This window comes from Dendrobates tinctorius, unplaced genomic scaffold (genome assembly GCF_039654945.1).
Source record: "Dendrobates tinctorius isolate UK_male_01 unplaced genomic scaffold, ASM3965494v1 ptg000083l, whole genome shotgun sequence".
Lineage (NCBI taxonomy): Eukaryota > Metazoa > Chordata > Amphibia > Anura > Dendrobatidae > Dendrobates > Dendrobates tinctorius.
In genome coordinates, this window is record NW_027361751.1 from 12838393 (window position 1) to 12861306 (window position 22914).

The following is a 22914-nucleotide window of genomic DNA, read 5'->3' on the forward strand; positions in this document are numbered from 1 at the left end:
AACTAAACATAGTTAGCCTCTGCTCTGCAGCATTTGTGTTACTGCATCCCAGCACCTGCATATTACATTTTGGCATAGTCGGCAGGATGCAGTCCGGGGACATAGATGCTGCAGACCAATCAACTATGGGTACCCCCATGTCCAGTTTGTCATTGGAGGCAATGCTCAGTAATCTCCCGAAGTTGACAGCAGATAGCATGATGTTGTGGGACTGGACTGAACGGGTGATAGCCTACACGAGCCTCTCCCTGCATGATTCAGAGCGAAAGCCAGACAATTATAGCTCTTTCCAGTTGGAACTGCTGGCCCTGGTAAGGGCCATGACTGAGAAGTTTGCGGAGTACTTATCTGGATCGGAGGTTCTGGTGAGGATGGACAACAACCCCGTAGCCCACCTTGCGCATGCAAAGCTAGGGGCCCGGGTGCAAATATGGGTGGCCCACATGGCAAAGTATCGGTACAAGATTGTCTACTGAGCCAAGGCCGAGAATACTCATGCCGACGCACTCTCCAGGGTGACACACGAATATCCTGGTCGTGACCAAGATGAGGAGTTTGAGAAAGAAGAGATTCCTGGATTACGAAACCTGTCTACCTCATTGGTGGCGATGCAGAGACAGATGGAGGAGTCTGAATATCTGGTCCTAGGACGGTCCCGAGATGACTGGATCCAACTCCAGCTGCGACAGTGGGTGGCATTGAAGCAACTTCCTAGTCCGAGGGAGAGGAATGCGCTGTCCTCAGGCACCCTGCGGATTCTGGAACAATGGGAAAGACTGCTTGAGAGATGGATTGTTGTATCGGAAAGTACAGCTGTTGCGGGAAGAGGGAGTCACTTGGCAAGTAGTACTCCAGGAGAAGTCAATCAAGATTGTGACTACCGAGGCTCATGAGCGGGGGCTCACTTCGGTGCAGAGAAAATGTTCCAGTGGCTCCAAAATTGGTGTATCACCCATGACTGAGAAATGCGGTGGAAGATGGGTGTCAACAATGCCGAAGCTGCGAGCTGCGAGCTGGCGGACCCCAACACAGACCATTGTGACCTCCGCCCCTTTGGAAGTATTGATGATTGACTACCTGACTGTAGGACCAACACATCTTGGCTACGAACATTGGTGATGACTGACCACTTCACCAAGTTTGCTGTGGTAACTCCAACTAGAGATCAGACTGCTGAATCAGCTGCATAGGCTATTTGTTGAGATTTCATCCGTGTGTACTGCTGCCTGAAAAGGATCCACTCTGATCAAGGCGCCTGCTTCCAAGAACGAGTTATGAAAGAACTGCACTGTTTGTACCAGATTGGGAAGTTCAGAAATACTCCCTACCACCCTCAAGGGAATGGGGCCTGTGAACGCTTAAATCGAACCTTAATCCAGATGTTACGTACTTTGGAAGAAGACCAGAAGAAATGGTGGCCTGAGTTTGTGGCAGAGTTGGTGTGGGTGTACAACAACCGAGTGCACAGCACGACCGGGTTCATGCCGTACAGCTTGTTGTTCGGGCGAAAAGGACAAGAGATTACAGAGCTGGAACTGGACTCGGAGGAGGACTACCCACGGACGGGGGTGTCCTCTTGGGTTAAGGAACACCGGCATAGATTGCAGACTCTCCGTCGACTGGTGCAGCTGAAGTTTCAGGAACTTAAGCACCATGATGCACCACCTATTCGCAGGACAGCTCTGAGACTCGGGGACTGAGTCTTGGTCTGGAATAAGCCGCCGTGGGGAAAATTGGAAAGCCGGTGGGAGCAGATTCCACATCGAGTGATACGACGAGTTGGTCCCAATGGTCCGGTGTATGAAGATCAGCCTGAACAGGAGGGGGAAGCACCCACTAAAGTAGTCCATCATAGAATGCTGCGGCCCTGCTTGTCCAAGGAACCCAAAAGTTGGGAAGAGTTGAAAAAAAACTAGGGAGGTGCTCCCAGCTCCTGTCCCTGACTTCGATTAAGAAGAGGGAATGTTAGCTCTGTGACCAAGCCTCAATGATGTGCCACCTACCCCTCCCCGGGGGATGAACATTGAGTCGTCTATGCTGGAACTAGGACGGTCAGAGCGAACCACAGCTGGAGTGCTTCCCTCCTGCTAGGAGCAAGATCAGTTTATCTGGCAGAGAATTATCCAAGAAGTCGAGAAGTGTGAACAACTGGTGAAGGAACTGTCGCCCGTGGAATGGCGAGCTAAAGGAAGGCGGGGATGCAGAAGGGAAGACCGGGCTGCTACTGCTGCTGAAGCCTCGGGTCCGGAACTGCTGGGAATGAACCTCCTGCTCCTGGGGGGAACAAGATTGCAGCCATAGCGAGCCAGTAACCAGGATGAAGGGGGCGTGGCCAGTCAGTGTGAAGTAGAATTAGTTGCGCGGCAACTGAAGCGGTCTTTCCGCCAGAACGCCAATGAGGTGCAGACTGCAACCACTGTCAAGGGAGCAACAGGCCATGGCGTGAAGAGAAAGGGCGGCAAAGTGAGGGGCTCACCAAAACCGGCGGGTGTGTGGAGGAGCATGCGTGTGATAGATGGAGCATCGCAGTACGAAAGTCCGGGTGTCGGCTGACATCCAGAGAGGCGCACGCCAGACAGAGCAATACAGGGCAGCCCTTCTGGTAATGGCGGCTGCTCAAAGGCACGCGCCGGGAGGAATCCTGCAGAGAGCTCTAATTCTTTTACTCCATGGATATATGGACTAGGGGCTCAGCAGGCAAAGCCAGAGACCGCCCGCTGCTGCCAGAACTAGGACCATGTGCTGGGCGAGGATACCAGCAGACACCACACTGACCGCAGCCAGCATCCTGCTACCCACGGGACCTTCATCGAGTGACAGACTGCGGAGCCATGATGAGTGAAACTGTTGATATGATATGCTTGTGCTCCGGGGCGGTCTGTGGTGGGTCTTCATGTGGTGCTCTGATTAGGTATTCATCAGTATGGCTTTTGACAGGTCACTGATCCTTCAGTGATCTGCCCCCTACTTTACATACTGATTTTTATATGTATTAAAGAAATCACCTTCAGCAGGCAGACACCAGCATTGGTACCGGTGCTGCAGCATAATCGCATGTATAATGTGCATTAAATTGTTTTATTTACTTTAGTCATATACATTGATTGTGAAACAAAAAATCTTTCTCAAAATGGTGCCGCCTGCGCAGTAGCATCTATCGGCAATCCAACAGTTGCTACTGTGCAGGCATCGGTGGCGCCATCTAGGAGTATTTTTTTTTTTTCATCCAGCAAAATGGCGCCGTCGGTGCCTGCGCAGTAGCGTCTATCAGATCGCTGATAGGTGCTACTGCGCAGCTGGTGCCATTTTAAGAAAGATTTATTTTTTTCATAATCAATGTATATGACTAAATAAAACAAGTTAATGCACATTATAATGTGATCATGCTGCAGTGCAGACGCCGCTTGTGCCTGCCTGCTGAAGGTGATTTTTTCTTAATACATATAATAATCAGTATGTAAAGTAGGAGGCAGGTCAATGAAGGATCGGTGACCTGTCAGAAGACATAATGATGAATAGCTAATCAGAGCACCACATTAAGAACCCCACAGACCGCCCCGAAGCACAAGAATCTCATTAACTGAAAATAAAGATTGAACAACAACCACAAGATGGATTTCATCAACCAAGGTATCATTTTAATCAGTAGAACGGCGCTGACCTGACACTGTCTGTAGGTCACTGAGCACAATCCTGCTGACAGGTTCCCTTTAGGTGCCTGGAAAAACTAAAATCTCCTGGCTGGTTCCAGGTGAAATAATTATAGAAGATAGTGTGTAGTATTCTTGTACTGTAAATTTCAAAAGCCATTATGCTATTCACACTTCATGTATTTCACATTGACATGCCTTAATGCAATTAAGTTCAAACAGGTGCCATTACTACAGGTAATGAGAGGAGGACAGAGGAGCCTCTTAAAGAAGAAGTTACAGATCTGTGAGAGCCAGAAATGTTGCATGTTTTTAGGTGATCAAATACTTATTTTCCACCATAATTGGAAAAATAAATCTTGCCAAATCAGACAAGGTGATTTTCTGGATTTGTTTTCTCTTTTTGACTCTCCTAGTTGTCTACCAATGATGACAATTACAGGCTTCTCTCATCTTTTTAAGTGGGGGAACTAATTGGTGGCCGACTAAACAATACTTTTCTTCCCCACTGTAGCTATATTAAGATGAAGGGCCTCTAGTAGGCTAGAAATGCATAAGAGATGCTATCTCGTAGGTGTGCAGAATCATATTTTTAATGGATTGAAAAACATTTTTAGATATTAACCTATTTTTGTGGTTAATTTTTTGACAGTCTATTCTTAAAATGCATTTTTCTTCTGTGATTATCATGAATGAGCATTCCTAGGAATACTCATTCATGCTAATTGTGCTGGCCAAACAGACTGCTTATTACCTGACGAATGAGCAACGTGCTTGGTCGTTGAATTAAATGATCTTTTGGTTTCCCCAAAAGATTATCGTTCTCAACACCGCATCGTCCTTTGTAAACAGGTCCTGCGCTGCTGAGAACAATGGCAGCCTATGTGCTCTGAATGATCTATTACAGATCATTCAGTGTGCTTCTGAAACACAATCTGTTGGTATAAACAGGCTTTTAAATGACAGCCAATTGTTAAATACTGTGTTTACCGATCAGCAGTTATATATCGCCACAAATTAGCTTAAGAAATCAAAAGGAATAGGTATTGTAAGTACTTGTACATCTTTGTCAGTGTTGTTGGACATTTCCTTTATATTTTGAAAGTAGATGGGACCATTGACATTTTTTATTCTGAAAATGTGACCATATTTTAGACTGATGCATTGTTTACATTTAATGAGAAATATTTTGCCAAAAGAGAGAAAAATGATCAATACTATACATCTGTAAAATGATTCGGTTTCTTTAAAAGTTTCTGCCATTATATATAGTCATACAATACCTTGTACATAATACAAATTGTTGTCGAAGAAATCACTCATGTTCAGTCTAGGTGTAATGCCTTAAAGGAGATAAAGGAATATTAGACAAATGGACATATAACATACACACACATACAAGTGCTTCTCACTAAATGAGAATATCATCAAAAAGTTATTTTATTTCAGTTCTTTAATACAAAAAGTGAATCACATATATTATGTAGAGTCATTACAAACAGCGATCTATTGCAAGTCTTTATTTCTGTTAATGTTGATGATCATGGCTTACAGCCAATGAAAACTCAAAAGTCATTACCTTAGTAAATTAGAATTATAAAAAAACACCTGCAAAGGCTTCCTAAGCATTTAAAAAGGTCCCTTAGTCTGTTTCAGTAGGCTCCACAATCATGGGGAAGACTGCTGATTTGACAGATGTCTAGAAGGCAGTCATTCGCAAGGAGGGTAATCCACAAAAGGTCATTGCTAAAGAAGCTGGCTGTTCACAGAGTGCTGTATCCAAGCATAGTAATGGAAAGTTGAGTGGAAGGAAAGAGTGTGGCAGAAAAAGGTGCACAAGCAACCGGGAAACCATAGCCTTGAAATGATTGTTAAGAAAAGGCCATTCAAAGGCCATTTGGGGGAGATTGACAAGGAGTGGACTGCTGCTGGAGTCATTGCTTCAAGAGCCACCACACACAGATGTATCCAGGACATGGGCTACAAGTGTCGCATTCCTTGTGTCAAGCCACTCATGACCAATAGGCAATGCCAGAAGCGTCTTACTTGGGCCAAGGAGAAAAAGAACTGGACTGTTGCTCAGTGGTCAAAGGTGTTGTTTTCAGATGAAAGTAAATTTTGCATTTCATTTGGAAATCAAAGTCACAGAGTCTAGAGAAAGAGAGGAGAGGCCACAATCCAAGCTGCTTGAGGTCTAATGTGAAGTTTACACAATCATTGATGGTTTGGGGAGCCATGTCATCTGCTGGTGTAGGTCCACTGTGTTTTATCAAGACCAAAGTCAGCGCAGCCCTCTGCAAGGAAATTTTAGAGCAATTCATGCTTCCCTTTGTCGATAAGCTTTTTGAAGATGGAAATTTCATTCTCCAGCAGGACTTGGCACCTGTCCACACTGCCAAAAGTACCATTACCTGGTTTTAAAACAACAGTATCACTGTGCTTGATTGGCCAGCAAACTTGCCTGATCTTAACCTCATAGAGAATCTATGGGATATAGTCAAGAGGAAGATGAGAGATACCAGACCCAACAATGCAGACGAGCATTCTAAGACATATTTTCAGTCGCTTCACACTTTTTTGTTAATTATATAACTCCACATGTGTTAATTCATAGTTTTGATGCCTTCAGAGTTTATCTACAATTTTTATAGTCATGAAAATAAAGAAAACTCTTTGAATGAGAAGGTGTGTCCAAACTTTTGGTCTGTACTGTATATATATATATACACACGCACACACACACAATTCAACATATTGACCATGCCAAGGGTATATCAAAGTGACCTAATTTGTGTTATATAAAGAGTTCCCAAACCACAGTCACTACCACAGTGAGAAGTATGTTGCTTATATGTTTTTTCTAAGGGGGTTGGGTCCCCTACCGTATGTACTCGTGTACAGTATAAGCCGACTCGCGTATAAGCCGACCCCCCTAATTTTGCCACAAAATACTGGGAAAACTTATTGACTCATGTATAAGCCAAGGGTGGTGCTGCACAAGGGTTAATGGTGGTCCAAAAAGATGCTCCATAGATAAATACCCCCATAAAATGCTGCAAAAGGGTTAATGGTGTCCCAAGTAGATGCTTCATACATAAATACCCCGATATGCTGCACAAGTGGTAATGGTGGCCCAAGTAGATGCTCCATACATAAAATACCCCCCATATGCTTCACAAGGGTTAATGGTGGCCCAAGTAGAAGCTCCATGCATAAATACCCCCCATATGCTGCACAAGGGTTAATGATGTCCCAAGTAGATGCTCCATACATAAATACCCCCCATATATTGCTGCACAAGGGTTAATGGTGACCCAAGTAGAAGCTCCATACATAAATACCCCCCATATATTGCTTCACAAGGGTTAATGGTGGCCCAAGTAGATGCTCCATACATAAATACCCCCCATATATTGCTGCACAAGGGTTAATGGTGGCCCAAGTAGATGCTCCATATGTAAATACCCCCATATGCTGCTGTTGCTATAAAAAAAAAAAAAGACATACTCACCTCTCCGTCGCTGGGGCCAGGTGCCGATGTAGCCGCCGGCTCAGGCTCCCGGCACTGGCTATATTTACCATTACCGTTTCCATCGTTGTATCCCGGGTCCTGTGCAGTGACGTTAACAGAGGGTGCGCACTGACTACGTCATCATGCCCTCCGCTAAATGTCACAGCCAGAGGACACGGAGAAAGCGATGTAACGGGGAGCAGTAAGTATTGCTCTGCTCCCCCGTCATACTCACCACCCCCCTCCCGTCCAGCCAAACCACAGTTACCGTGGGCACTGCTTTCATTCACGTGTGTCTCTCACACAGACAGGCTCTCTGTGTCCCCAGGCTGAGACACTCACACAACCACCTGGCATCCTTTTACATCCGCCTCCCATTATTCATTAGTAACCAGGTGATATACTGACCAGATTAAGCAACATAGGAAAGGTATCTGAGCGAGATATACCTGCCCTCATCCACTATTCCCACATGATTCTCACATATCCCCCCCTCCCTCTGCTCAGACCACTCCGGTCGAGCAATGACACCCACCAAACAGTGCACTCGGGACAGGGCATCTGCATTCCCCATCTGTACCCCTGGGCGGTGCTCCACCGTAAAAGTGTAGGCCTGCACGGCAAGGAACCACCGGGTCACCCGGCTATTCCGATCCTTGTGCAACTGCATCCACTTGAGAGGGGCATGGTCAGTGATCAGCCTGAATTTTCGGCCCACCAGGTAATATTTGAGGGCCTCTAGAGCCCACTTAATGGCTAGGCACTCTTTTTCTACGACTGCATACTTTCGCTCATGTTTATTCAGCTTCCTGCTGAGATAGAGGACTGGGTGTTCCACTCCGTCCCTCACTTGTGACAGTATGGCCCTGATACCGGTATCAGAGTCATCCGTTTGTACCACAAACTCGCTGCAGAAGTCTGGAGTCACCAGTACGGGTTGAGAGCAAAGTGCCCGTTTTAGGCTATGGAAGGCTTCTTCAGCCGCTAAATTCCATTTAATCATGACAGAGTCTTTCCCTTTGGTAAGATCCGTCAGGGGGGTAGCGATGGCTGCAAAATTGGGTATGAACCGGCGATAATAGCCGGCGATCCCCAGAAAGGCTTGCACCTGCTTCTTGTTGACAGGTTGTGGCCAGTCCTGAACAGCTTGAATCTTATCGACCTGGGGTTTAGCAATACCCCTCCCACTTAAATACCCCAAATACCGGGCTTCTTCTAGCCCGATGTGACATTTCTTGGGGTTCGCGGTTAGACCTGCCTCCCACAGGTCGTCAATCACAGCTTGTACTTTCTGGAGATGAGTCTCCCAGTCCAAGCTGTAAATGACAATGTCATCCAAATAGGCCGAAGCGTACTGCCTATGCGGTCTCAGGACTCGATCCATCAGTCTCTGTAAGGTCGCTGGTGCTCCGTGCAGTCCAAACGGCATATACACATACTGAAATAAACCTTCCGGCATAGCAAATGCCGTCTTTTCTCTGGCCGCCTCCGCCAGAGGGATCTGCCAATACCCCTTTGTTAGGTCTAGGGTTGTAATATACCGGACTTTTCCTAACCGATATATTAACTCATCGACCCGGGGCATAGGGTAGGCATCAAATTTTGAGACTGCATTCAGTTTCCTGTAGTCATTGCAGAACCGGATGGTGTCGTCCGGTTTAGGAATTAACACAAACGGGCTGGACCAAGCACTGTGCGATTCCTCAATGACACCTAACTCTAACATTGCCTTCACTTCTCGGGAAACGGCTTCACGGCGCACTTCCGGAATTCTGTAGGGTTTCACGTGAACTGTGACACCAGGTTCCGTTACGATGTCATGTTTCATTAGCGTAGTCTGCCCGGGTTTTTCTGAGAAAAACTTTTGGTTGTGAAGTAGAAACTGCCTGACCTCAGTCTTTTGCCGCTCTGAGAGAGTCGCTGCAACCCGTACCTCCGGTACGGTATGCGAGCAGATGGGACGGGCCAGCTCCGCTGACAAGGCAGACAGATCTTTCCAGGGTTTTATCAGATTTACATGATAAACCTGTTCAGGTTTCCGTTTATCTGCCTGGTATACTTTGTAGTTTACTTCACCAACTCTTCCTTTAATCTCAAAGGAGCCCTGCCACTTTGCTAGGAACTTACTGTCCACCGTGAGGACCAGGATCAACACCCTATCTCCGAGTGCAAACATACGGATCTTGGCGCCCCGATCATAGATTCTTTTTTGGGATCCTTGAGCCTGCATCATGTGTTCTTTGACGATAGGCATAACAGCCGCAATACGGTCCTGCATTTGGGATACGTGATCTATTACCGTTTTAAACGGAGTGACCGGACCCTTCCAGGTTTCTTTGGCGATGTCTAACAGTCCGCGAGGATCGGGCGTACAATAACTGGAAAGGCGAGAATCCCGTGGAAGACTGGGGCACTTCCCTGATGGCAAAAAGCAAATACGGAAGTAAATAGTCCCAGTTCTTCCCATCCTTGTCTATCGCCTTTCTCACCATCTGCTTCAGAGTTTTATTGAACCATTCGACCAACCCGTCTGTTTGAGGGTGATACACGGATGTGCGTAACAGTTCGATTTGTAACAACCGGCAGAGCTCCTTCATTACCCTGGACATAAATGGAGTCCCCTGGTCGGTGAGTATCTGTTTTGGTATACCGACCCGACTAAACACATGCACCAGTTCCTTGGCAATCGTCTTGGTGGCCGTGTTACGCAAAGGGATGGCCTCCGGGTAACGAGTGGCATAATCCAAGAGGACCAGGATATGTTGGTGTCCACTTGCAGACCGTGGAAGGGGCCCAACTAAATCCATCCCAATCCTCTCAAACGGGACCTCAATAATAGGTAGGGGTACCAAAGGGCTACAGAACCGGGGCTTAGGCGCCGAGGCTTGGCAGTCATGACAAGACTCACAATATACACGAATATCGTGATGCATGCCTGGCCAAGCAAAACAGTGTAATATCCTTTCGGTGGTTTTCTGGACTCCCAGGTGACCTCCCATCACATGTCCATGGGCCAGGTCCAGCACCTGCCGCCGGTAGGGTTTTGGCACGACTAGTAGTTGCACCGTGTCTTCCCCCTTTTTCTCTATCTGATATAGTAAATCATTCTCCAGGACCATGTAAGGATATGCCAGCCTAGAACCAGGTTCTACGGGTACCCTATTTATCACTTTTACATTTGTCCTAGCCTGAGAAAGGGTAGGATCCTTTATTTGCTCGCTTTGGAAGTCATCTTTCTGAACTTCCAAATCCAGCAAATGGGGAGGTGGACGGCTGTCGGCCTCCTCCTCTTCCCTGGTCTCCTCCGTGTCACCCGCCATGACTGAAAACGGGAACTGCAGGTCATTTCCAGCAGACTCTTCCCCGAGTCTTCCGGGGGGACCTCATCCAGGGGTTCGGGACCCACACGCGCCCTGGGAGAAGAACCATGTACACTATTACCCTGGGGCATCAACTGATTCTCCTACAATTGCCAGAAGTGGGGAAAGTCCCGGCCCAAGAAACATCATGCAATAACGCAGGGACGAGTCCCACTTTATGTTGCACAGACCCATAGGAAGTAGTACTGCATATGACCGTGGTGTGGTACGAACAGGTGTCTCCATGCACACACGTTACAGAAAATTTGTCTGATCGTCCAGTCGGGGCTGACACCAGACTGGCCTTCACCAGAGTCACCACACTTCCTGAGTCTAACAATGCCACCACATTTTTGCCATCAACAGTTAAATCACACAAGTGTTTTTCCACATCCTTTTGACCGGCATTCACACTCACTACCCGTGCAACCATAGACATGCGGTTTTTAGAGTCTGTGACGTCGCACTGCATGGGTTCAGCAGTGACAGGACAGTTCGCAGCAATGTGGCCCATCTCTTGGCAGCGGAAACACCTAACGGGCCCCTTGCTTAGACCATTGTTCGTTACTCTCGGCCTCGCAGTGCGGGCAGTCCCGTTTTCCTCCCCCACTGTCTTAGGGATTTTTCCTTCTCCCCTACTCCCTGGAACAGTCTTACCGGTTCCACGTGGAGATGCTGAAGGTCGAGATGGGGTAGCGTCGTCTCGGAGTCCTTCCGCCACGGAGTAACGTTCAACCAGATCCACCAGTTGATCTGCCGTCGTAGGATTTCCATAGCTTACCCACTTCCTCAGGGCTGGCGGTAGAGCTCTCAGGTACTTGTCCATGATGACTCTCTGGATTTTCTCTGGCGCTGTCTGCACCTCGGGTCGTCACTCCCAGCCGGGCCAAGATCTCGGCTTTCAGTTTGTCAAAGTCATGCGCGGCTTCAGGTTCTAAGTCATAATAAGCCTTTTGGGCCTCACCGGAAAGAAACGGGGCAATCAGGCCGGCCCATCGTGCCTTCGGCCATTTTTCTCGCACCGCCGTCCGTTCAAACATGGTCAGGTATGCCTTCGACGTCATCTTTGGTCGTCATCTTCTGCCAGTACCGTGTGACGCTTCAGGGATATGGACTGTGATGCTTCAGGGGTTTTGGCAGCGTCCAAGAGTGGACCCTCTGGGTCGCGGAACTGAGGCCCCCAGGACGAGCACACCAGGTGGAACCGACCCCTATACAGGGACCGTTAGGGGCATACAGGGACCGTTAGGGGCAGGCCGGCGGGGGGTCAGACACCGCGACAGCTGGAACCAAGAGGGGCGGCTCAAGGGACTAGAATGACTACAGGCTGGAGAGGCTTACCAAGGAATGGGACTCCATGCAGGAAGTGAGAGAAGTCAACACGGATGACTGACAGGCAGTGGGCAGGAGTACAGGACTGGGAACTGAGCAGACACTGGAGGACGGAACAGAGACAGGGGACCGGGGAACGTAGGCAGTGGCACCCGGACCAGGCAGGACAGAGGACGGGCAGGAAGACAGGACAAAAACCAGTGGCAGAGACAGCAAGACTGGAACTAGGAAAAGCACAAGACATACGGAAGACCTATAAACAAGCTATAGGCGGCCAAATTAGAGCAGGTAGACACACACAATAATCAGGCATCTTCCCCTTATGGGAGACGCCTGATATATCCCCTGCTGGCAGGCGATTGGCTGACCGCTAATCGGCCGCCGCCCACCGCAGGGTTAAACAACCCGACGGCCGCGCGCCCGCGACCTAATGCGCATGTGCAGGCCAGCAGCTGTCGGGAGACCAGGGAGGCGGGGCACGCGTGAGCAGGAGGAGGAGGGAGGCGCGCGTGAGCCAGAGAGAGGAGGAGGCGGTGGCGGCACGCGACGGGCCGGGTAAGAAACAGCCGCAGGGGGACCCGGTGCTGGGGGCACGACCGCTGCCGTTATATACCGACTCACGTGAATCACTCCCGACTCGGCTTCCAGGTTAACCTCAGGTAAGCTTTCCAGGTGCTGCGCCACCTGCTGGAGAAGCGAACAATCGGTAGCTGTCATGTCCACCAACTCCTTCAGCTGGGCCATCATCACCCGATTAGCTTCTTGCTGGACAGCGGTGGACTGTACCAGCGCTTTCACCACGTCCTCCATGCTCATGCATCCAACGTGATGCCCGCGTTCTCCACCACAATGTGATAAAACACTCCAGGATCGCGTTTGCTGGGGTCAAAGGTCACTTGCGTTCAGCATGAAACTCAGGCGCAGAGCCAGGGTCCGGGTATAACTGACACTGGGTCAGGTTTATTAAAGGTGAAAGCAATGCATAAAGGAAATAAAAACATAAAACAAATCCTTGCCTGTCCGGCACTAACTAAACAAGGTAAAACCTAACTACCAACTGGCAGGCTTCTCCCGTCCAGCCAAACCACAGTTACCATGGGCACTGCTTTCATTCACGTGTGTCTCTCACACAGACAGGTTCTCTGTGTCCCCAGGCTGAGACACTCACACAACCACCTGGCACCCTTTTATATCCACCTCCCATTATTCATTAGTAACCAGGTGATATACTGACCAGACTAGGCCACATAGGAAAGGTATCTGGGCGAGATTTACCTGCCCTCATCCACTATTCCCACATGATTCTCACACAACCAATGTTCTGTATTATTTGACATAAACGCTGCAATTAAAAAAAAACAGCATAACTTCCTCTCTTTTACTCTTTCAGATTGTACTTGTACCTACGGTATATCTCACATCTGGCACATGCGCACATTTAAAGAAGTTGTCCACTACTTTAACATTGATGACCTTTTCGGTTGGGTAACAATGTCTGATCAGTGGGAGTGTGACACCCAGCTCCCCCACCGATCAGCTGTTATTGGTGCCGGTGGACAGAAGTACTAAATTAAGGAGCTGCTCCATCTACTGATACTGGCCAGGTATTGCACATCCGCCCTCCTATTGATTTTAATAGTCTCATGAAGAGGCTCGTGCATGTTAGCATGAGTTAGTCGCAAGGAGGTATATATGTTGGAATATGTTTGGTGCAACAACTCCATTCCTGTCCATGCGTGTTTAGTTGCTAGATTTGTATGCTGTTTATAAAGTTAGAACAAAAAACTCCCAAAGGCTCACACAGGGAGGGCATGTGACTGTATTTCCTGTTTTCCTGTGTCTGTGTATGAGAGAAGCAGCCTGCTGTAGATGCTGCACAGATAGAGACACACAAATGATTTATTCCTGATCTATTAAGCTTATCATATATTGTTCCTGATTGTTCCTGAATAAAGAAGCTCTTTTGTAACATGCTTGGAGAGTATCCTGAATTATCTGCTGCCAACAGGTTATGGGCCAAGAGTGACACAGGACCCCAGAGTAACACAGCAACAGAAGCCCAGACCAAAAGCAGCACAGAGTCACAGAGAAGATGTCCACTAGCAGCAATCCTGTTGAGTTCTCAGTGCCAAGCCTCACTAACTACGACTACCAGTCCTGGAAATTCAAAGTGAAAATGCTGCTCATAAGAGAAGGTATGTGGAAATATACTCAGGAACAAGTGCCTCATCTATTACCAGATGATTGGCTAGAGAAGGATTAGAAAGCACAAGGCACGATCTCCCTCAGTGTTAATGATAATCAGATTGTGCATACAGTATATGCAAGTGTGCAACTGCAAAGGAGATGTGGGATGAGTTACAGAAAGTGCATGAAAGATCAAATCTCAGCAATAAGCTTTATCTCTTGAGAAAGCTGTATCAGTCTAAGCTAAGTGATGGACAAAATATGCAGGACTATAAAACAAACACCCTAGAGATTGTGGAGCATCTCGAGGGTATTGGAAAAGAAATTATTTTAATGTTGCTGCACTTCTTTTAAGTGATCTTCCAGAAAGTTATGACACACTTGTGACTGCACTAGATGCACGGCCAGATGATGAGGCAACACTAGAGTATGTTAAAGGAAAACTTGTGGATGAATTCAAGAGAAAAATACAACATGTAAGCAGCAGTAATGAATCCAGAGCAGAAACAGCATTAAAGACACAGGCTTTCCCTAAATATAAGAGCAATCTAAGAAAAACTTGTTAATGTTTTGTCTGTAAAAAGCCTGGCCACCTTAAAACAGACTGTAGGGCTAAGGAGAACCAGAAGTGAACCCGCAGGACCGCGACGACGAACCTCCTCGGGGCGAGCTGGCCAAGTGGACCACCCCCTATACAGGGAGAGTCTGGGGCAAGCCTCGGGGAGACTATCGCCGCGGAAGCTGATACCCGGGGACAACAGCAGGAGGAAAACCAAAGGTGACAACAAGGGTTGCGGAAAGACCAGCAGGAGAGGGTTTGTAGACTGGAACAGATTAGGCTGACAAAGGTAAATACTGCAGGAGAGGACTTGCGGCCGGGGACTAGGAGAGAACACAGGGAGAGATTACAAGAAGACACAGGGACACAGAGCGCAGGACAGAGTGCTAGGCTGGGAAAGCGCAGGGACGCGTGGACCTGAATCAGCAGTGCTAGACACAATTGATAGTCAGGCACTGGGCAGGAGGCGAGGCTACCTTATATAGGACTGCAGGCAGCGCTTCCGGGTCAGGGTCGGCCAGGAGGTGGAGCAGCAGCAGCCACAGGGGAGATGAGTGGCAGGATCACTGGCGTGCAGTGCGCAGGCGCACCCGATGGGCATGGAAGGCCGGCTGCAGCGGCGGCAGAGAAGGAGCAGGACGGCGCGTGCGCACCTCGGGAGCGCGCCGGGTGAGGTGAGTGCGCCGGTGCTCGGGAGGAGGGGCAGAGGACGCAGCTGCGGGCGGCGCGACAGAAGAAGCGGAGAGCGTGGCAGCGGGTGGCGTGACAGTACCCCCCTCCTTACGCCCCCTCTTCTTGAGACTGGCAAGGAACCTAGCTAGAATCCGGGGGGCCTGGATGTTCTGCCGGGGCTCCCAAGACCTTTCTTCGGGACCAAAACCCTTCCAATCAACTAAGAAGAGGGTCTTTCCTCTAGATCTTTTTACGGCAAGAATGTCTTGGACCTCAAAGACATCCTGGGCAGAAACTGGCTGGGGAGAGTGACCCACAGAGGCATGGAACTGGTTGAATATGACAGGTTTCAGGAGGGACACGTGAAAAGAATTGGGAATTCGTAGCGAGGCGGGGAGTTTTAACTTGTAGGCAACGACATTGATGCGGGCTAAGACCTCAAAAGGTCCGATATAACGAGGGCCTAGCTTATACGAGGGGACTTTAAGACGAACAAACTTGGAGGACAGCCACACTTTATCCCCGGGATGGTACAACGGAAAATCCAGGCGCCTTTTGTCTGCGTGTCTTTTTATTCTGTCCCGTGCTAGTTCAAGCGCGGACTTGGTCTCCTGCCAGACCCTGGAGAACTCCTCGGTCAGAAGGTCGGCCGCCAGCACACCCGAGACAGGGGGTACCGGCAGAGGTACACTAGGATGTTGCCCGTAGACGATGAAGAAAGGTGATTTAGACGAAGACTCGTTGGTGTGGTTGTTGTAGGCAAATTCGGCCCACGGGAGCAGGTGGGACCAGTCGTTGTGGTGAACGTTGCAGAAGTGGCGAAGATAGGTTATCAAAATTTGATTTGTGTGCTCAGCCTGACCATTAGTTTGGGGGTGGTAGGCAGAGGAGAAGTCCAATGTGACATCCATCAATTTACACAGAGCTCGCCAGAAGTGTGAGGTAAACTGAACTCCTCTATCCGAAACGATATGCTGAGGAAAGCCGTGAATCCGGAAAACATGGGTAATGAAAATTCTTGCTAGTTCAGGAGGGTAATCCAGGCAGGGAGATGAAATGGGCCATCTTGGAAAATCAATCTACGACCACGAGGATGACTGTGTGACCCGAAGACCGAGGCAAATCGGTAATAAAGTCCAAAGCAATGTGTTGCCAGGGAGTAGAAGGAACTGGGAGCGGGTGGAGAAGACCAGCGGGTAGGTGTCGGGGAACTTTATTTTTGGCACAAGACGGACAAGAGGCGACAAAACTTTGAACATCTCGAGCAAGTGAGGGCCACCAATAGTAACGAGAGATGAAGGAGAGGGTTTTCTTGAGGCCGACGTGACCTGCCAGCTTGGAGGCATGACCCCAATGTAAGACTCGCTTCCTATTGTCCTCTTGAACAAACGTCTTACCCGGGGGCAAGGAAGTCAGGTTTACAGGAGCAACCACAATGACCTTGTTAGGATCCACGATGTGTGAAGGCTCTTCCTCACAGTCGGTAACCAAAAAGGATCTGGATAGAGCATCCGCCTTGAGGTTGTTATCACCGGGGCGGAAATGGAGTTCGAAATCGAACCGGGCGAAGAACAGAGACCACCTGGCTTGTCGAGGATTAAGTCTTTGCGCTGTCCGGATGTATGCCAGGTTCTTGTGGTCAGTGTAGATCCTGACGGGATGCACCGCTCCCTCGAGGAGGTATCGCCATTCCTCCAAGGCCAACTTGATAGCGAGCAGCTCTCTATCACCAATGGTATAGTTTCTCTCCGGGGTGGAGAATGACTTCGAGAAGAAGCCACAGGTGACCAGTCGTCCAGAGGGTGACGTCTGGGAAAGTACTGCACCGGCTCCGATGGCAGAGGCGTCTACTTCCAGAGTGAAGGGTTTATTGGCCTCTGGACGATGGAGTACGGGAGCCGCAGCAAAGGCTTGTTTCAGGGAGCGGAAGGCGTCTTCGGCCTCAGGTGACCAGAAGTGGGGATTGGCCCCCTTACGGATCAGAGCGGAAATAGGGCTGGTCAGGGTGGAAAAGTGTGGGATAAACTGCCGGTAATAATTGGCGAACCCCAGGAACCGTTGGATAGCTTTCACTCCCTGGGGACGCGGCCAGTTGAGTACGGCTGACAGTTTTCCCGGGTCCATTCGTAGACCAGTATTAGAAATGATGTAGCCCAAAAACGGTAGAGAAGACTGTTCAAAGGCGCATTTCTCGAGTTTGGCATAGAGATGATGCTCTCTCAGGCGCAACAACACTTGACGGATGTCCTTTCTGTGAGTAAACAGGTCCGGGGAAAACACCAGAATATCATCCAGGTACATCACCACGCAAGAATAGAGGTCTCGGAAGACTTCATTAACAAATTCTTGAAACACGGCGGGTGCGTTGCACAAGCCGAAGGGCATAACCAGATATTCATAGTGGCCATCGTGAGTGTTGAAAGCCGTCTTCCACTCATCTCCAGGGCGAATGCGGATTAGGTTGTAGGCTCCACGCAGATCCAATTTGGTAAAGATTTGCGCCCCTCGGAGGCGGTCGAATAACTCCGGGATGAGAGGAAGCGGATATTTATTTTTAATTGTAATATCGTTGAGGCCCCGATGGTCAATGCAGGGACGAAGGGTCCCGTCCTTCTTCTTGACGAAAAAGAAACCCGCACCCGCGGGCGAAGAAGACTTACGAATAAAGCCTTTGGCCAAGTTTTCTTGAACATATTCGGACATGGCTTGGGTCTCTGATGGCGACAGCGGGTAGATCCGACCTCGGGGTGGAGTGGAGCCGGGAACAAGATCGATTGGGCAATCGTAGGGGTGGTGAGGAGGCAGACTCTCTGCTTCTTTCTTGCTGAAGACATCCGCATAGGCCCAATAGGCTGAAGGTAAATCTGGGGATACCGATGTTGGACGAGGAGAGTTTCTTGGCTGGACGGAAAGCAAACACCCCCTCTGATAGAACTGTCCCCACCGCATGATGTCACCAGACCGCCAGTCTAAGGTAGGCTCGTGTTTTCTTAGCCAAGGAAGGCCCAACAGGATAGTGTGTGATAAGGTCGGCAGCACATAGAAGGCTATCTTCTCCAGATGCAAGGCTCCGACCTGAAGGTCCAACTCTTCGGTGACCTGCGTAACGGACACCCGCAGGGGTTGGCCGTCGACCGACGCAATCTGCCGAGGAGTCTCTAGGGACCTGACCGGAATACGAAGCCTACTGACTGCCTCAAGCTGAATAAAATTTCCAGCCGCACCAGAATCTATGTAAGCCCACTCGGAGGAACGCTTGGGACCCAGATGCAAGAGAACAGAAAGAGTCAAGGGTAGAGAGGAGTCATAGGTACCTAGGGAGGCCTCTCTTACCTGTCCTAGGCGGAGGCATTTCCCAGGCGCTCAGGGCAGGAACGCAGAAAGTGTGATGCACTCCCACAATACAGACAAAGACCCTGAGTGAACCTTTCCTTTCGGCGTTGCTCCACCGGCTTGAGGCGATCTACTTGCATGGGCTCAGGTGCGGAAGGTGCCGACGCCAGAGCAGGGCACGAGCGAGGTGGGCTGTGGGCAGCGGATGGGACGCGAGGAAACCTCCTATCCCTGGCGGCCTCTCGAGAACGCTCCTGGAAGCGCAAGTCGATGCGGATAGCCAGGGAAATTAGATCCTCCAAAGAGGTTGGAGTATCCCGTCCCGCCAGCTCGTCCTTAATTCGGCCTGAGAGTCCCCGCCAAAACGCTCCTACCAAGGCCTCATTGTTCCATCCTACCTCGGAGGCCAGGGTACGGAAGCGAATGGCGTACTGACTAGTGTTGAGCGATACCGTTTGATACCCAAAAATATCGTATCGGATGGTATCGCCCGATACGAAAAAAATATCGGGTATCGCCGATTCCGATACCGGAAGTCCCATTCAAGTCAATGGGACTTCCGGTATCGGAATTAAAAAAAGGCCTTTATTTCCTTGTTGGCTAATTCTACATAATTGAAAACAAATAAGAATCATGTAGAATGTATTGTGGGAGGTGGAGGAGACATTAAAAGCATAGTGGTTTATTCAAATCACATGGCATAGCATTAATTCCAATTTTTTTTTTCAAGACGTTCGGAGTTAAAAAGACATTGACTATGTTAACTTTTTTATATTTAGTCAGATATGTATGTTTCACAACTTCCATGCTCTTCACCTTCTTTTGTACTTCTCCCACACTTTCTCCTTCATGATCCGCAGCAGTAGCATTTTTTTCATCAACTTTTTCTTCACCTTATTCATCTTCTTCTTCTTCACCTTCTTCCCATTAATTTTTTTTTTCCATTCTTCATATTCTTCTTATTCAGCTATTATTAATTTTCATATGCTATTTCTTCATCTTCTTCCTATTCTTCTTTTTCTTCATTTTCTTATGGCGACAGGCATTCCTGTAGTACTTATCTATAAAAGTTATAAGATTACACCTTACGTTCTGCCTGTCACAAAAGATTTACAACAGGATTTGTCCGCGTTCAGTTTGGCCTGCAGCAGCAGGCATTTTTCAGGGGCACCACAAGGAGGAAAGAACTCACCCCCATTTACTGCTTAGTCTTCTTCTGCTTATAATTTTGATTTCTTCTATGCTGATTTTTTGTCTTATGCTTAATGTTATTCTGCTTTCTGTTCTTCTGCTTTTGCTTCTTCTGCATCTTGTTCTTCTGTCTTTTGTTCTGTATCTTGGTGGTTGTCTTCATGCGAGAACCAGCTGACAGTACTGGAACCCGTAGTGGCAGCAGAAGGAACAATAGCCAATGGCACTACTGAGGAACAGCTGACGGTGCTGGACCCCGGTTACTATGCAGGAGGTACCTGTGCTAGAAACCACCACCAAGGACCAGCTGACGGTGCTGGACCTCGGATACCGAGATGGAGGCACCTAGGCCAAAGGCTGTGGCGAGAACCAGCAGACAGTGCTGGCACCCGGATGGGTAGCAGAAGGAACAAGAGCCAATGGCACTACCGAGGACCAACTGACGGTGCTGGACAACGGTTACTAAGCAGAAGGTACCTGTGCTAAAAAGCACTACCAAGGACCAGCTGACGGTGCTGGATCTCGGATACCGAGATGGAGGCACCTAGGCCAAAGGCTGTGGCGAGAACCAGCAGACAGTGCTGGCACCCGGATGGGTAGCAGAAGGAACAAGAGCCAATGGCACTACGAGGACCAACTGACGGTGCTGGACAACGGTTACTAAGCAGAAGTTTCCTGTGCTAAAAAGCACTACCAAGGACCAGCTGACGGTGCTGGACCTCGGATACCGAGATGGAGGCACCTAGGCCAAAGGCTGTGGCGAGAACCAGCAGACAGTGCTGGCACCCGGATGGGTAGCAGAAGGAACAAGAGCCAATGGCACTACCGAGGACCAACTGACGGTGCTGGACCACGGTTACTAAGCAGAAGGTACCTGTGCTAAAAAGCACTACCAAGGACCAGCTGACGGTGCTGGACCTCGGATACCGAGATGGAGGCACCTAGGCCAAAGGCTGTGGCGAGAACCAGCAGACAGTGCTGGCACCCGGATGGGTAGCAGAAGGAACAAGAGCCAATGGCACTACCGAGGACCAACTGACGGTGCTGGACCACGGTTACTAAGCAGAAGGTACCTGTGCTAAAAAGCACTACCAATGACCAGCTGACGGTGCTGGACCTCGGATACCGAGATGGAGGCACCTAGGCAAAAGGCTCTGGCGAGAACCAGCAGACAGTGCTGGAACCCAGGTGGGTAGCAGAAGGTACCCATTGAAAGTAAAGTAGCCAGGCCGCAAGCCGGCCGCAGTTACCGAAACCCACAGTCCTACAGGGGGTCCCTGTCCCATTGGCACTACGGATCCAGCCTTCAGTGCCAGTTCCCGCAGCCCACATAGGAGTCACCTAAACTGCAGGCACCGTAGAGTCGGCTAACCCGGCCGCAAGACGACAGGACAACGGATTGGTGGCATAGTGACCTTGACACTACCCGGAAACAGCAGGCGTGCTGGAACCAGGCTGGGCAACAGGGAGTCCCCGTGCCAAAGACACTGCCGAGAACCAGCTGACGGTGCTGGAACCCAGATGGGTATCAAAAGCTACAAGAGCCAATGGCACTACCGAGGAACAGCTGACGGTGCTGGACCACGGTTACTAGGCAGGAGGTACCTGTGCTAGAAAGCACTACCAAGGACCAGCTGACGGTGCTGGACCTCGGATACCGAGATGGAGGCACCTAGGCCAAAGGCTCTGGCGAGAACCAGCAGACAGTGCTGGAACCCGGGTGGGTAGCAGAAGGTACCCATTGAAAGCAAAGTAGCCAGGCCACAAGCCGGCCGCAGTTACCGAAACCCACAGTCCTACAGGGGGTCCCTGTCTCATTGGCACTACGGATCCAGCCTTCAGTGCCAGTTCCCGCAGCCCACATAGGAGTCACCTAAACTGCAGGCACCGTAGAGTCGGCTAACCTGGCCGCAAGACGACAGGACAACGGATTGGTGGCATAGTGACCTTGACACTACCCGGAAACAGCAGGCGTGCTGGAACCAGGCTGGGCAACAGGGAGTCCCCGTGCCAAAGACACTGCCGAGAACCAGCTGACGGTGCTGGAACCCAGATGGGTATCAAAAGCTACAAGAGCCAATGGCACTACCGAGGAACAGCTGACGGTGCTGGACCACGGTTACAAGGCAGGAGGTACCGGTGCTAGAAAGCACTACCAAGGACCAGCTGACGGTGCTGGACCTCGGATACCGAGATGGAGGCACCTAGGCCAAAGGCTCTGGCGAGAACCAGCAGACAGTGCTGGAACCCGGGTGGGTAGCAGAAGGTACCCATTGAAAGCAAAGTAGCCAGGCCGCAAGCCGGCCGCAGTTACCGAAACCCACAGTCCTACAGGGGGTCCATGTCCCATTGGCACTACGGATCCAGCCTTCAGTGCCAGTTCCCGCAGCCCACATAGGAGTCACCTAAACTGCAGGCACCGTAGAGTCGGCTAACCCGGCCGCAAGACGACAGGACAACGGATTGGTGGCATAGTGACCTTGACACTACCCGGAAACAGCAGGCGTGCTGGAACCAGGCTGGGCAACAGGGAGACCCCTTGCCAAAGACACTGCCGAGCACCAACTGGCGTTGTTGGAGCCCAGGGACAATCATGGTGTAGGCCGAGGCCTACTTGGTGGTAGTTTTAGATTGTTTGTAGGCTACAACAGACTGTCAACGTGCTCCAATTAGGCATCTGTCTCCACTCTGTTTCCAGGATTTCACGTGACCACCAACACCGCCAGTTTATGCGTACAGTAGCCGTCTGCCCAATCCACACGTGTTGCTGTGTTACTGGGATTCTGTAATGTCAGCAGATCCCCTGATGTGTGTCTGCCACTGTCTCCTGCTCTGTCCACATTCCCACCACTTGCAGTGGGAAGGTGGACAGCGCAGGAGACAGTGGCGGACACATATTGGGGGATCTGCTGATGTTACAGAACCTCAGTAACACAGGAACACGTGTGGAATGCGTGGACGGCTACTGTGAGCAGGAACTGGCGGTGTTGGAGGTCAGGGGAAATACTAGAGACAGAGTGGAGACAGAGGCCAAATCAGAGAATGTTTAAATCTGAAGTAGTTACAATTTGGAGGCAGCAGCAGTTTGCCCTCCACACAGCAGGGGATCAGCTGACGTTA

At 49.7% G+C, this 22914-nt stretch overlaps 1 protein-coding gene across 1 annotated transcript in view; it reads right to left on the reverse strand.

Moving 5' to 3' along the window:
* LOC141097225 (proteinase-activated receptor 1-like) overlaps nt 1–22914 on the reverse strand; it is a 68799-nt gene that overhangs the window by 23175 nt on the left and 22710 nt on the right. The window contains exon 2 of the mRNA XM_073584339.1: nt 4934–4993. Within this exon, the coding sequence (XP_073440440.1) occupies nt 4934–4993 (60 nt within the window). The remainder of the gene's footprint in view (nt 1–4933; nt 4994–22914) is intronic.